We start from the raw sequence: 16,158 nt of genomic DNA, 5'->3' as shown, positions 1-16,158 counted from the left end.
ATTTTTTCTACATATATTTATTTATGAGTCGTGAGAGGGTGACACAAATGGAGACACAAAAGTGACAAAAAGATGTGGTGTCGCGCACATTGTTATAGATGCTTTTTCACGAGATACGAGTTATAAATATCTACGGTTATGTATGCGCCACCACATCATTTTTGTCAACTCTTCGACCAACGAGAAAGTCCAATGTAAAATATAAAAAAATAAACAAATAAATAAAATCTTCACTCCATGATTGCATCTTGTAAAATGCCAAAACGAGACTTCAACGAGTAAGCCGTGCAATTGGTAGAAGAAGGGTTCTCCAGGTCAACCTGTTTGGGCCCACCAAAGTCTGTCTACGTAGATCTCAATCACAAATAAAAATGGTCAAATAGAATGGTTAGAAATAACTAATTTGATCATCTTGAATTTGTGGATAAAGAATCTGTGGGCAAGAATCAGTGGGCTGTGGGCCATTCATTCTAATGGCTAAAATAGTGCCACTATGGGTAGTAAAAATGCTGTACGTTCGAACACAGCAAAATTTTCCTTCTCTTACACTACATCTGAGCGACTCTCCGCCAACTCATAGCAGTTTTCTTTTCTTCACAGACAGTTTGCTTCGCTTTTCTCTCTCTCTCTCTCAAAAGTTCAAGAACACTCGAAGAATCGAAATCTTCGCTTACTTGATTCTGTTAAAAAAGAAATTCGATCTTCAGAGGTTTTTCACAGGTTCTCGTAGTGAGATCCGATTTCAGTATTTTTTTCTCTCCAAGTTTGCTCTGATTTTTTTTTTTTTTTTTTTTTGAATTTCAAAAGATTCTGAACTCATATCTAAATCTTGCCAAATCAAATCGAATTTCGTTCTTCGCAGTGTTTCTCTTCAAAAAATTTTCCCGAATTTCTCCCAATTTCCCTGTTTTTTTATCACTTTCCAGAGATAAATAATTTTCGCGGCAACTTTTCGCGCGCTTTTCTATTGGAACATAGCTCTCTGTATTTCGTCTCCATTCTCATTTCGAACCATAGCCACAAAATCTCCGCACCACTAGTTACCTGTTTTATTTGGAAAAATATCTGAAAATATAACTCAAATTTCCATATTTATCTCGTTTTTTATTTATTTTGAATTTTTTTCGTTGTATATTTAAAATAAAATATAGAAAAAATTGTTTTAAGTCTACTAGATAAACTGTTCTTTCTTTCTGCTTTTTTTTTTTTTTCTTTTTTCTGGACAAAAACGCATCTGGTCTTGTAGTTTTGAAGGAAAAAGAAATTTTTTTCCGTTTTGATTTATGTTGAAGGTTGAAATCGTTTTTTTTTTTAATCAGCTTTTAGTAATATACATTTAAAACTCATTATTCCGTTAAATTGACGAAAATTTCCGTAAATATCTGTGATATATAGAAATATTTTTCTCCATTCGAAGAAGAAGAAGAACTTGATGTTGAAATTCAATCGAAATTTCTGTGAGATTAGAATGAATTTGAATTTGTTTACAATTTGTTTGATTATGCTAACGTGCGCACCATGGAGAGTTTACTCGGAGTGGCGGCATCTGGTGGACATGACTCTGATTCGAAACGCTACAGCTCAAGGAGCAGGTAAGTTCTTTAATGAAAATTCCTTAAAATAACCGTTTTTTTTTTATTATATTTAATATTTATTATTTGTTCTTGTTCGGTTGTTGGTTTTTTTTTTTTTTTTAAATAATAATTTAATTAAATGTATTTTTGGGGGACCAGTTTGCCTGGATGGAAGCTTGCCTGCTTATCATCTCGACAGAGGATTTGGATCTGGAGCACGTAACTGGCTGTTACAGTTTGAGGTAAAATCGTAAATACAGCAAAACAAGGAAAGAAATTAAAGACAAAGAGAAAAGATAAAGTTGCAAATGTTCTTTCTTGTTTTCTGAGTCAGGCTAGCCTGACAAAATTAGTAAGAATTCAAATCTTACTAATAGTTGTGAGCTCACACCTCGTCATCTAAAACCATGATCTGATGCCACGGCTTGTAAATAATGAACGGTAGCTGTCCAATTTCAACACCTTCTCAAAAGAAAGAATTTGAATTTTCTTTTTGTTTTTGTTTTTGAATCGTAGTTTTTTTATGAAATGTAGAAGGCTCTATGTGGACCAACTACCCTACCCTTAGTAGTTAGTAAGATTGAAATCTTATTTAGTTAGTAAGGAAATTGGCTTTCTTTTATTAAAAAAAAATACCGATAACATACTTTCAGAGGTTTGTTACTATAAGATTTCTGGTTTTTGCCAGCTTAGGATACTCTTTTGGGCCCACTGACACAATATGATAGGTTCAGCCTTCAGGGTCTGTTCACGTAGGCCATTATACAGAAAGAAATAGTTTGAGCCAAAAATAAAAATGAAAAAATCAAATCAAACTGACTTCCAAAGGTGGTTGTACCAACCTTTGTTTAGATTTCCAGCTGTGGGTCCGGTGGAGTGTGCAATAAGCAAAGAAAAGAAGGCCGTGAGTTGGGTTTCAATCCTACTCCATGTAGTATACAATCACTACTACATTTTTTTTTTATATTATTTAAATATTTTATTTATTTATTACATTTACATAGTTAAGACTTAAGCCTCTGAACCCTAGGAGTTGGGTAAGATTTGGGGTACCCAATTATATGTCTCTTGTGTGCATGGCTTGAACACTTTTCGGGCCCACTTGATTTATAAACATCAGGTTCACTCTCTTAGTCGACCCATAAGCAAAAGTGAGTCTGGTTTGTGATTTATTGAAGCTTTCTCATGGGCCCTAACTATACTAGAATTGAAGTTAAAATTCACCAAAAATTGATTTTTGGTGCAGGCCCCCCAAAATGGCATGCTAGATCTTAATTAAGGCTGTCAATGGGCCAATGTATTTGAAATTGGTTTTGGATCTATTATCATGGGCTCTATTATTTTTCGGTTTAGTTCTCAATAGTCAATGGATTTGGTTTTGATTGCTGGAATCAATCCGATACTTTCGGATTAGATCCTTAATAGATTTCAATATCAATATTTGGACTATCAATTAATTGCAATTAGATGATTTTGATTAAACTAATCTTATTTAATATAAAATAATAGGAAAATGCTTAAGTAACATTAAAATTGTCATCGATTCTCACATTGATGACGTGGATGTATGTATAGAATCATAGATGTTTTTATCGAGATACGACTAAAAGAGTCGGTGCTAGAGTAACATTAAAATGTACATCAATTCTCACATTGCTGATGTGGAGGTGCACACATAACCATAGGTGCATTTCACTCGTATCTCAATGAAAGCATCTATGGTTTCGTACAAACATCCACGTCGTGAGAATCAAAATCAATTTTAATCGATGTCATACATATATATTATATATGGGGGCGGATTATGGGACATATGTAAAAACAGTGGTTCTTCAAAATATGGGTTACAAGTTTCAGATTGAGTTGATTTTTTGTGATGATGGTCTCTATGATGGAAATATCATCCTCACAAAAAATCAGCTCAATCTGAAACTTCTAAGTCCATCAAAAGTGATTTACAAATTAGTAGTAAAAAATTGACGGTCCACATTCTAAATCACTTTTGATGGGGTTAGAAATTTCATATTAGACTGATTTTTTTTTAGGTTGATCTTCTTATCATAGAGATTATCCTAAAAAAAAAAGCTCAATCCAAAACCTCTAACCCATATTTTGAAAATTTATTATTATTACATTGTATAGGGGACAGATCATGGGACATAAGTAAAAACAATGGTTTTTCAAAATATGGGTTAGAGATTTTGGATTGAGTTGATTTTTTGTGAGGATGGTCTTTATGACGAGAAGATCATCCTCACAAAAAATCAGCTCAATCTAAAACTTGTAAGTCCATCGAAAGTGATTTACAAATTATTGGTAAAAAATCGATGATCCACATTCTAAATCACTTTTGATGGGGTTAAAGATTTTGGATTGAACTGAATTTTTGTGAGGATGATATTCTCATCATAGAGATATATATATATATATAGGGAGCGGTTCGGAGGCCTTAAAGTTTTACAAGTTTTAAGCCAAGGTTTTTGGACTGTTAGATCTGAATAGATCCGACGGTTCGCAAGCGTTTGACGGTTTTAAAGATAAAACAATAAAAATTTAAAGTTGCCCCATGTTTAAGTTTTTAATTCTTTAAAAACTCCCTTCCTACACTCTCTTCCTCCTTTCTCTCTCTCAACTTACAGAAAGAGAAACTTTCTCTCTCCCTCTCTCTCTTTCTCAAAAAGGGTTTGAACAAGAGCTAAATGGAAAATGTGTTTTTTTTTTTCTTTAGAAAATACGATTTTTTTTCTCCCTAACGGTTAGTTAAGAAGGTGAGATGTGGAGAAGCCATGAATGCAACTCTTCCCCAGGTTAGAGCTTCAACTCTTTTTATCTCTCAAAGACTTAACAACAGCCATGCTCTTAGGCAGCGTTTCTCCAAACTAAACCCTCAACAATAGCCATGCTTCCATTTGATTGTAAGTGTAATGAAGGATGGAAGAAAGTTTCCCTTGTTGTTGGTGTGAATCCATTAAACCCACAAGGTGTTTGACTATATTACTATGTGAGATGAAATTTTTCTTTGTTCATGATGTGGGATTCTTTGAGATGAAAGGTTAGAGGATTGATTGGAGATTATTGTATAGAATAACTGACGCTAGTCCAGCCCGCTTGGTCGTGATTCAAAACGACTTGAAAAAAGATATTTTGTAACAAAATGAAAAATGAAAGCTAAACTTATTTGCTTCATCTCCTCTCCCAAGAGATTAGAGAGAGAGGGGGGGAGAAAGTTTCTCTCTCTTTCAGTAAGTTGAGAGAGAAAGGAAGAAGAGAGTGTAGAGAGGGAGTTTTAAAGAATTACAAAATTAAATAAGGGGCAACTTTAATTTTTTACTGTTTTATCTTTAAAACCATCAGACGCTTGCGAACCGTCGGATCTGTCCACATCTAACAGTCCAGAAAACTTGGCTCAAAACTTGTATAACTTTATGGCCTCCGAACCGCACCCTATATATATATATATAGGGTCCCGTTCAGCACCCTAAGCTTTACCACACATTTTAACAAACGTGTTTTGTCTTACATGGGTTAGAAGTTTTGGAATGGGCTGATTTTTGGTGAGGATGATCTCTATGGTGAGGAGATCATCCTCACCAAAAATCAGTTCATTCCAAAACTTCTAACCCCATCAAAAATGGTTTACAAAAAATGGACGGTCCACGATTTTTCAACGTGTAAACATGGGGCTAAACATTTCAGAATGGGCTGATTTTTGGGGACGATGATCTTCTAATCATAGAGATCATCCTCACCAAAAATCAGCCCATTCCAAAACTTCTAACCCATGTAGGACAAAAAACGTTTGTTAAAGTGTGTGGTAAAACTTAGGGTGCTGAACATTTCCCATATATATCAGGTTCAAAGGACAACCATTTCTACACACATATAGACAACATGTTTTGTCTTATATGGGCAAAAATGTTTGGAATGGACTGATTTTTTGTGAGGATGATCTCTGTGATGAGGGGATCATCCTGGCAAAAAATCATCCCATTCCAAAACTTGTAACCCCATCAAAATTGATTTACAAAAATTGGACGGTCTAGAAGTTTCATAATGAGCTGATTTTTGGCAAGGATGATCTCCTCATCACAGAGATCATCCTCACAAAAAATCAGTCCATTCCAAACATTTTTGCCCATATAAGACAAAACATGTTGTCTATATATGTGTAGAAATGGTTGTCCTTTGAACCTGACCCTCTATATATATATATATATATATATGGGTAGCGTTCAAGGGCAAACTTTTTGGCAAAACATTTTTCAAAACATGAGTTAGAGGTTTTGGAATGGGTTGATTTTTGGTGAGGATGATCTCTACGGTGAGGAGATCATCATCACCCAAAATCAGCCAATTCCAAAACTTCTAACCCCATCAAAAACAGTTTACAAAAAATGGACGGTCCACGATTTTTCAGCTTGTAAACATGGGTTAGAAGTTTTGGAATGGGCTGATTTTTGGTGAGGATGATCTCCTCACCGTAGAGATCATCCTCACCAAAAACCAGCCCATTCCAAAACCTCTAACTCATGTTTTGAAAAATGTTTTGTCAAAAAGTTTGCTAAAAAGTTTGCCATTGAACGCCCCCTATATATATATATATATATATATATATATAATATATATATATATATATATATATATATATATGGGAAATGTTCAGCACCCTAAGTTTTACCACACACTTTAACAAACGTTTTTTGTCCTACATGGGTTAGAAGTTTTGGAATGAGCTGATTTTTGGTGAGGATGATCTCTATGATTAGAAGATCATCCTCCCCAAAAATCAGCCCATTCCGAAATGTTTAGCCCCATGTTTACACGTTGAAAAATCGTGGACCGTCCATTTTTTGTAAATCAATTTTGATGGGGTTAGAAGTTTTGGAATGAGCTGATTTTTGGTGAGGATGATCTCCTCACCATAGAGATCATCCTCACCAAAAATCAGCTCATTCCGAAATTTCTAACCCATGTAAGACAAAACGCGTTTGTTAAAGTGTGTGGTAAAACTAAGGGTGGCGAACGGGACCCTATATATATATATATATATATATATATATATATTTAATTGAGTATAGGACAATGTCATAAATATTTTTTTTTTTTCCTTTTATTCTTTCTTTCTCTCTCTCTTAAAGGATTGGGAGTAAATCCTAGGAGTTTCTTGCGAGTGGGATGCGGAAATATTTTCCTATCTAGGGGCGAAAATCACTTCAGGAAAGAAATGGACGATAGTGAACTTGATATTCACATTTTCAAGAAAAAAAAACAATTTTCTTACCATTTTGGATGCCCAATCCTTCAGACCCTTAAAGTAGAAGAATCCAACAAATGGTGGGTCCCAGATTCTTAGCCCACTCTTGTGGGCCAATCCAATCAATGTAGCTCTTTGCTTGATTCCCAAGCTTGCTAGACATTATGATATATTTTTTGGTAAGTAATCATTGAACATCATGTGTTTTACAGGGTGGTGGGTGGTGCAATGACATAGTATCATGTTTGGATAGATCCACAACTCGTCGAGGATCGACGCTATTCATGAACAAATTTGAAGTCTTCTCTGGAATCCTAAGCAACAATGCCTCTCTAAATCCCGGTACATATCTAGACACTATTTTTATCGTTAAATTTATTTTTAGTAGATTCAATAACTCAATGTTGACGAGATCACGAGAATATAATTCAAGTTTATAATATCATCACCAAAAGATTTTACCAATCAAGTGTGTTTGGTAATATTTTTGAAGTTGAAATGGAGGTGATCCATTTTTAAAATTCAAACTTTCGAATTTTTATTTTTATTTGTTTTATTTAAGATTTGAGATTTCAAAATTAAGATTCAAAAGTTTTGAATTAGAGATGAGGGACATTGGATGAAATTTCTAGAGTCTAATTTCTAATTTCCAGACTCCAAACTTCAGAAGTGTTACCAAACATCTCTTAAGCTATTTGGCACTTGCACCACACACATCTTTTGTTACCATCTAATTCATTGAGAGCTAAATTAGAATCAATCTAGATCGTTAATCTGATAGGCTACAAATATGATATTATCTCTAGAGATTCCACATTTATAATATTATGGAATTTGTAAAAGGGTATTTTCGTCACTTTGATTGTGACGATGAAGCATGCTCATGGTCCTCCATTTTCCTTTTCTCACATGACACGACCGATCGACCGTAAAACAGACAGCTTAGTTTAACTTCTACGTCTTCGGTTAAAATAACTATGTTACCCTTTAGTGTCACTGCATTCTCGTACTCATCCTATTAGTTCTAAAGGGCATAATCGTCACTTTGACCGAAAAATCAATTTAGCCGAATTTTGTGGGAATAAATTTATTATTTTTTACTAATTAAGTAATTGTAGCTTTCTACTGTACCCAACACCATAGAAAGGGTAAATTACAATTTGAACCCCCGGTTATTTGATTTAATCTCAATTTCACCTCTTACTGTTTTGATAATTACACTTACCTCCCTTATAATTATCTAAGGGGGCCTTACCCCCAACCTAATGTTAAATTTCTTTTGTAAATAAAAATATATTGTGCAAAATTGGGTTCAATGAATGCTTAGATGGGGAATTTTTAATTTTTGTTTAAAATTTTATTTTTTTAATAAAAATAAATAAAAGAGTTAAATTGCAAAATAACATCTAAATTTTAATCCGATTAGTGAAAGACGAGGTAAGTGCAATTATGATAAAATTAGGGGGTTAAAATGGAATTATGCCAGACCACAGGGGTCCAAGTGTAATTCACCCGTATAGAAAAGTGACAAACATCGCACTCTTCGAGAAAAAAGTAGTCTATTAGAGTAGTCGTCGCGGACGAAACTCAATAATAGAATTTTGTCTTTTTTTTCCACACAACACACGACAGCGACATCGCCGCCTCACAAAGTATGTGGGAAACAGCCTCACATGACTTTAATCGAGTTTTAAAACTAGAATTTCACATATTCATATGGTGATGGTTATCTGATAGAATTGCAACTTGCCCTTCTCATAAGATAAAGTCGTGCACGAATCTCTTACAGTCGAACCCATATCAGATAGTGACGATGTGTCGTGTGTTACGTCTTAACATGGATTGGAGTTTATTTGGGACAATGAAATCTAAAATTGATCCAATAAAAAATAGATTGGAACTTTTTCTGATTGTGTTTTAATTTTATCTCAATGTTAAGATCTTAAATTCCCAAATAGAATCAACCCAAATCCTCAATCCACATCTTGAATATTTATAAAATTTATGAATAAAATTATTTTTAAGAAAAAAAGAATAATTGAACTTCATAATTAAGCATTCTTGAACGAGAGTAGCATTAAGAATTTAAGATAATTAATTTATTAGGAAATCCTCATGTTGCACTCTTTTTTCTTTGCAGTGCCAATTAGCTTAGTTTGTAAAATTTTGGGTTAATGACACCATGGGCTTATGTTCGAATTTTGTTAACATCGAGTGAACTTATTAAAAAACAAAATTACCAATAAAAAAAATGGAATAATAGGAATCTTTGGATGATAATGCTTTCATGACAAATATTTAATTGGTTATGTTCATAAGGCATTAACGAGTATGTTTATAGGATAATTAGTCAAGTTTGAATGGTATTGAAAGTTTCTTTGTAAAAAGAATGTATAAAGGATAAGTTAAGAGGTCACCAAATTTTGAACACAGGATTTGCCGTGGTGAAACCCTGAGACCTCATGGGAGAAGAAGAAAAATAATTTATAAAGAAAGTAAGAAAATGAAAAATTATTTAAGTAGGTGCAACTCCCTCTATTAAAAATTATTCAATTATTTAAACTAATTTCAGAAGGATTTTCTTTTTTGAGCAGATTTCTACAATTGGAATCGAGTAAAGCTTCGTTATTGCGATGGAGCCTCATTTGCCGGTGATGCTATGTTTTACAATGGTGTAAGCTTAGTAAATTCTTTGTGAATTTTTACCAAAACTCCTTTTATTCTTGTTGATTCTATATGCTAGGAGGAAAATTGCATTTTATGACATTGGGTAATTCAATACTCAAGGACACCACTATCAAAAATAAAAAAATGCCATGTAGCATATAGTTTTTATGGACCCACAATTCCATGAATGTTTGCCTGACCTTTGGATGGTCATCAAACCAAAAATGGAGTATTAGAATATACATATATACATATATAGGGGGCGGTTCACCCGTTCATGGGGATATAAAAAAGAATAATTTATCAAAACGGTAGAGTTTTTGAAATTATTTACCAAAACGGTACACTATTCAAAATATTTCCGAAAACGGTAATTTTACCGTTTTCGGAATTAATTTTTTTTACCAAAACAGTAAAAACAGTAAAATATATTTTTTTTATACCGAAAATACCCTTTTTTTGTTTTACATATGTATTTATAATTTTAACCTTAAAAAAATGAAAATCCAACTAAAAAAATTCACTCTCTTTCGGTAATCCAACAATCATATGTATTTACAATTTTTTTTTACCGAAATCAATTTTATTTTTGTAATTTTAGTCAAAAAATAAAAAGGGTATTTTCGGTATAAAAAAATACATTTTACTGTTTTTACTGTTTTGGTAAAAAAAATTAATTCCGAAAACAGTAAAATTACCGTTTTCGGAAATATTTTGAATAGTATACCGTTTTGGTAAATAAACGAAAAGTTGTGCATGTTTTGGTAAATCTGCCTATAAATAAAAACATATGTAAAAATAATGGTTTTTCAAAATATGGGTTAGAAGTTTTGGATTGAGCTGATTTTTTGTGAGGATGATCTCTACGATGAGAAGATTATCCGCACAAAAAATCAACCTTATCTGAAACTTCTAAATCCATTAAAAGTGATTACTAATTATTGGTAAAAAATCGATGGTTCACATTCTAAATCACTTTTGATGGGGTTAGAAGATTCAAACTAGGCTGATTTTTTGAGAGGATGATCTTCTCATCATAGAGATCATCCTCACAAAAAATCAGCTCAATCCAAAACTTCTAACCCATATTTTGAAAAACCATTGTTTTTACATATGTCCCATGAACCGACCCCATATATATATATATATATATATATAATATATATATATATAATATAAAGGTAAGTGTTTTGGTTCTTCCAAAATTTTGAATTGGGCTAATCGTTCAACGTCGGTCCCCCATTGCGAAGGGTTAGGCACAGACTTTTGACAAAATATATACCTTTCACGGGCATGAGACTTTGTCACCTGATTGACTCGTTATGGCTATCCAGAAAAATGAGGCATATGGGATCCACCCACTAGTGACTAGAGTTGGAAGAATCCACGTGCTCTTCTTGTGCATTTTAGTGGATGAGTATTTTGCAAAAATTATTGAATCAGTCATTTGTTTTTAATTTTTTTCGAGCACGGTTATCTGATTATTTTCATAAATTTAAGAAAAAAAGATCTCTTTAGGTAATTTAGACAAAAATATATAATTTTTTTTAGTATTTCCGTAGTCTTTTATTATTGAGAGAAAAATAGTTCTGTAGTTATACTGAAAATTGGGTTTCGATGGGCAGACATCAAGACTTTATTTTAGGGGGCAAAGGATTTGGCGCGCCATCATTCTCGATCTTCTTCCTAAGGGATTGAACCAAGCAGATAAGGTATAACATATATATATTCTAGATTTTGAAGATTTCACCTGAAGTCTTTTGATTTTATTTGCTTAATATAAATATGTAAACACATACACATATCTCACAAGGACGCACATAGTAGTTGCGCATAGAGACCACACATACATATAGATACAAATTTTGCTAGTGTGGATGGCCCATTCGGCCCCACGTTATATGCATGCAATGCCACATATAATCAGACCACTGAAATGCTATGTTGACCAATCAGGGTTGAACATTAAATGCATGTATTGGCATGCACGATTGCAGACCCCATTGACGGGGACATGATGTAGGGGTAAGGTCTGGTGGTTTGGTGGGGAGGACCACTCGGTCTATGCCTAAGGATGATACATCGCTATTGACAAGGTGCCCAAGTGAACTTGTACATGAAGGAGCCAATGAAGTGTTGGGCTTGTGTGATGAGACTGGCACATTTGCCAACATGTCACCGTCCTAACATTTTTCAATGAGTAGCGATCTAGAACGGTGTACTGTTCCTATACACAGGAATGGTGTCTACATGGCACGTTTAGATTGGAGAATATACACATTGGGCTGCATCCAATCCAAACATGCCACGTAGACACCATTCCTATTTTATAGGAACGGGACACCATATTGGATCTCGAGTCTTTGTCAATGCCTACGAGACTTAAAAAATATAATGGCACACATTGAGATGCATTAAGACCCATTGGGAAATCTTCTTTTTGTATCTCACACTTCTATGACTATGAGTAAGAATTCATGGATAATTAATATGGGAATCCTCTCCCTGAGATGAAAAAACATCTTGTAATTAAATATGCACATGTGCATATTTTAATTATGTATTCACCTATATTAGGTCTAAATGCATTCTATGCAAATATATACTAGTAAGCTGCCTCCAAGAAGACTTATTTCCCACTGTTTTTGAATCTTTGTTTGCATCTCTTCTCTAGGCTCTGCTCTCAGGTTGCTCTGCTGGGGGTCTGGCAACCTTTTTGCACTGTGACGACTTCACAAATCTTTTACCAAGGAATGCCAGTGTGAAGTGCTTGAGCGACGCTGGATTTTTTCTTGACATGTAAATTCTCCTAACCTTAAATACACACACGCATACATGTATTTATTCGTGCTAGCTTAACCTAGTAGTTCTAACCTTCTTCCAACTTATACTGATATGTGTTCGGCAATTTCTTCTTTCAGAAGAGACGTAAGCTTGAACCATACTGCAAGGAACTTCTTTGAAAACCTAATTTCTTTGCAGGTTTGTCTTCCATCAATGGTTTTTATTTCATGAAATCAGCTACAGTTTCCTTAATACAGTGAACTACTATTTGATTTAAAGTTTATATAATTCTATTTCTGGTATTCATGCATGAGAATTTCATGTTACAGGGAATAGGACAGAATCTCGATAGAAACTGTACAAGTTCTCGTTACTATCCTCATCAAGTATGAATTTTACATAACTCCTGCAAATTATTGGTTGCACCAAACATTGCTTTGTGTTGTCTGAATTATGGTTTTGATATTTTCAATTTCTTATGCAGTGTTTCTTCCCACAATATTCATTGCCATACATCACAACACCATACTTCATACTAAATTCAGCTTATGATGTATTCCAGGTAAGAGTTTTCTGCCTTTATTGATTTGAAATACTAGAATATTGAGTGGGTGGTCTTTGTAAGCCATTATAAAAGAATGATGAAGATTTTTTATGCCAACAGTTTCATCATCATCTAGTGCCGCCTTCCACTGATTTGCATGGATATTGGAATCGATGCAAGGTTAATCCGGCCTCATGTAATCCAATTCAGTTAAGCATCTTACAAGGTTGGTACATTTTACCTATATGAACAACTCCATTAGTTATTTATAGTCTTCAGTCCCCCATTATATAACTTGTGAGTTTTATTAGGGTGATCTTATTTGACCATCTCCTTCTGTGATAAATTTGGTCCTACTCGAAACCAATTAGCAATGACTGGAGACCCAGGAGCTTAGAAGCAGAGAGACAAGGCAATGAGTGTCTGATGTGGGCCTAAAGTCAACACGTCCCGCATGTGTGGGCCAGACTAGGCCCAAGTATGTGGAGATATGAATTGGGTGACATGAAGGAGAGAAAGACTCGCTCTGATACCATGATAAATTTGGGGGTCCTACCCAAAACCAATTGGCAATGAGTGGAGAGGCCCTGGAACTTAGAAGGAGAGAGACAAGGCAATAAGTGTCCGATGTAGGACTAAACTCAACATTCTGCTTATTGTTTTTTTGCTTTTAATAACTTCAACACGGGTATGGGTCTTAATGTTAGACACAACTACAATATGTTAGTAATAGCAACTAGGATCTTGTATACGTGTGCCCTTAGGGCACATTAAAGTATAATAAATACACTTTGAAAATTGTATTTTGTATCGAAAATGCCCTTAAAAAATTATTTTTACAAAATACCCTCATATGCCTATTTCCAAATATTTATTGCACTTTAACGTGTGCCCTTATGGCACGCGTTAAGACCCTAGCAACTATAGGAAACAGAAACACCATCTTGCCTCTGTTGGCAATATGACAATAACAATGAAGGTGAACATAAATTATTGCACTAATTTAAGTTCATAAAGCATAAAATGTAGCGATATTTATGTGTCTTTGTTACATAGTTATCTTCTTAGATGCCTCTGGCCATGGTTTTCCTCCCATCATCTTGACAATTAGATGCCTTGACATTATTTGACAAAGAATTCCATGACCGGGCTATCCAAATGTGAATAAGGTTAAATAAATTATAAAATTTGCAGATTGCCCATTCGAATTTATTTGGTTGACTTCATTTTCCGTCCTACAGATTTCAGATATGAGATGATTAGATCATTACTATTCTTCTATGAATATTCAATAAACGGAGGGATGTTCATAAATTCGTGCTTTGCTCATTGCCAAAGCGAGTCTCAAGATACATGGTTTGCAGCTGACTCCCCTAGAGTGAACGATAAGGTATTTAAATGTTTGTAACATCATAACAGTTGGGTTATACCAAGAAGTTTTGTTATAGTTATTTGCAAGTTCCACAGAAATTTTCTTGATAATTGAATTTTTAATTTCTTGAGTTTGAGTAACATACAAATTCTTCTAAATGTTTTCAAAATTTTGTTTTCTTAACTTGAAAGTTTCACGAAAATTTCCTTTTGATGCATTTCGTTCAGACAATTGCTGAGGTAGTTGGGGATTGGTACTTCGAGAGAAGCGTCGCCAAGGAGATTGATTGCCCATATCCTTGTGACACCACCTGCCACAACCTTATACCATAGAATCAGGTACAATTTTATCGATGATCACGATTATCTACTAAATGTCTTGAAGCTTATTTCTATATCATGTACTCAATAATGGTGTTTCGAAGTACTTATTGTAACCCTTTATGATGTTAGGACTTGGGTTCAACACAAGTTTTGGATGTTTGGATCTAGTAAGGAGAGCTCAAAAGTGGGTAATTTCCTTACCAGAAATTGAACTGAAATCTATAAAGACATTTATAGTTATACAATTGAAGCATCTCTTATTGGCAATGATCTTACGTTAGAGAAGCTAAGTATCAAGGATTAGTGGTCTCAAAGATAAAGTTTAGGTGAAGTAAATCAAGTATTACTTCTTTATCATCACATTCTCAGAGACAACGAAGCTGTTGGGTTGCTTTCTAATGAAGGAAGAGTTACCGTAACTGGTTTTGTTAGTTGACAGATGAGATGTAATTCTTTTGATTGACATTTATTGTACTATAAACATATGTCCAATAAATTTGCAGTATTTCATCAATCTATGTCTTTTAAAAATTATTATTGAATTAGATTGATGGAATCATACACAGCAGCTAGACCTTTATTTGTGTTGTTTACACTTCACAGCTTTAGTTTCAAGTGTTATGCATCAAACGGGTTCTCTCCAGCGTGTGCATGTGTGTGTGCATGTGTGTGTGTGTGTGTGTGTGAGTAGTTGCGCGTGGGCGTGTCAGTATTCAATAACAATGTTAAGCTTTCAGCTTGCATTGCAGGTCAAGCCCTGGATGAAGGAGGCGGTTTGTGTCCAAGCAACCAACACAAAACCTCCTCACATCCAGAAATCATTCACAAACTTGGAAAGCTAAAATTAAAGTAATAAAATTCAAGTCTTTCCCCGATCCACTCCACTTGTTGAATAATATCCTTTCGGTGGGAAGAGTTATAATTCTATATTAAACATGAAAGCAAATCAACAAACTATAAAGTTCAATGTAAATCTCTATTCAATATTAACTTGTAGGCAGAATCAAGCACTCCGTAAGTGTCTACATTACCTGGGTTGGAGGTGAGTGGACATTGCTGAATCTCACTAATACACTCTGCCTTATAAGGTGGTTGCAGATCTAATCCTGATTTAGGTTTAAGATGCCACTTTAATCCTACATCCAAACACCAGCACTATATTCTGGTAATTCAGACATTCTCCTCTGTTTTTCTGGTGAACATTCGAGATACTAGCTTATCAAATAAATAATCAAGATACTCCTCCATTTTCAAACTGATGAATTGTCCACCCATGAAATGGCCAAAATACCCTCATCTTCAACCTCTTTCCAAAAATCCTTGATTCCCCACCCCAAAATCCACGACTTCAATCTTTAAGTTAAAAACTTCAATTAACTTGGCAACCCTTGATTCCATTGTCTTCAACTTTTTGTTTTTTTTGTGTGTGTGTGTGTGTGGGGGGGGGGGGGGGGGGGGGGGGGGGGGGGGGGGGGTGGGGGGGTGGAGAATCAAGGGTTTTTTAATTAAGAATTTGAAGATTAGTGTATTTTGGCCATCTTTTGACCGTTACTCCAAGAAGACCAGGGTCTGGGGGGTGGTGTTTGACAACAATTTGAAAATTCACAGAGTATCTCAAACATTCACCAAAACCTAGAGGG

General features: G+C 34.5%; 1 protein-coding gene across 1 annotated transcript; it reads left to right on the top strand.

Moving 5' to 3' along the window:
• The first annotated feature begins 497 nt into the window (after nucleotides 1-497).
• Nucleotides 498-15,032, top strand: LOC147393695 (Pectinacetylesterase family protein). The gene is made up of 13 exons (XM_086455181.1): nucleotides 498-1,592; nucleotides 1,734-1,816; nucleotides 7,041-7,170; nucleotides 9,423-9,502; nucleotides 11,121-11,207; nucleotides 12,170-12,294; nucleotides 12,417-12,477; nucleotides 12,609-12,665; nucleotides 12,764-12,841; nucleotides 12,944-13,049; nucleotides 14,065-14,213; nucleotides 14,423-14,533; nucleotides 14,648-15,032. The coding sequence occupies exons 1-12, from the start codon at nucleotides 1,433-1,435 to the stop codon at nucleotides 14,525-14,527; spliced, it is 1,221 nt and encodes a 406-aa protein (XP_086311307.1). The 5' UTR covers nucleotides 498-1,432; the 3' UTR covers nucleotides 14,528-14,533; nucleotides 14,648-15,032.
• Nucleotides 15,033-16,158: the final 1,126 nt, after the last annotated feature.

The sequence above is a fragment of the Akebia trifoliata genome, chromosome 10 (assembly GCF_017979445.1).
Source record: "Akebia trifoliata isolate Shusen 1 chromosome 10, ASM1797944v1, whole genome shotgun sequence".
NCBI classification, from domain to species: domain Eukaryota; kingdom Viridiplantae; phylum Streptophyta; class Magnoliopsida; order Ranunculales; family Lardizabalaceae; genus Akebia; species Akebia trifoliata.
Note: the sequence above shows the minus strand (reverse complement) of the source record. Positions and strands in the feature narration are given on the sequence as shown.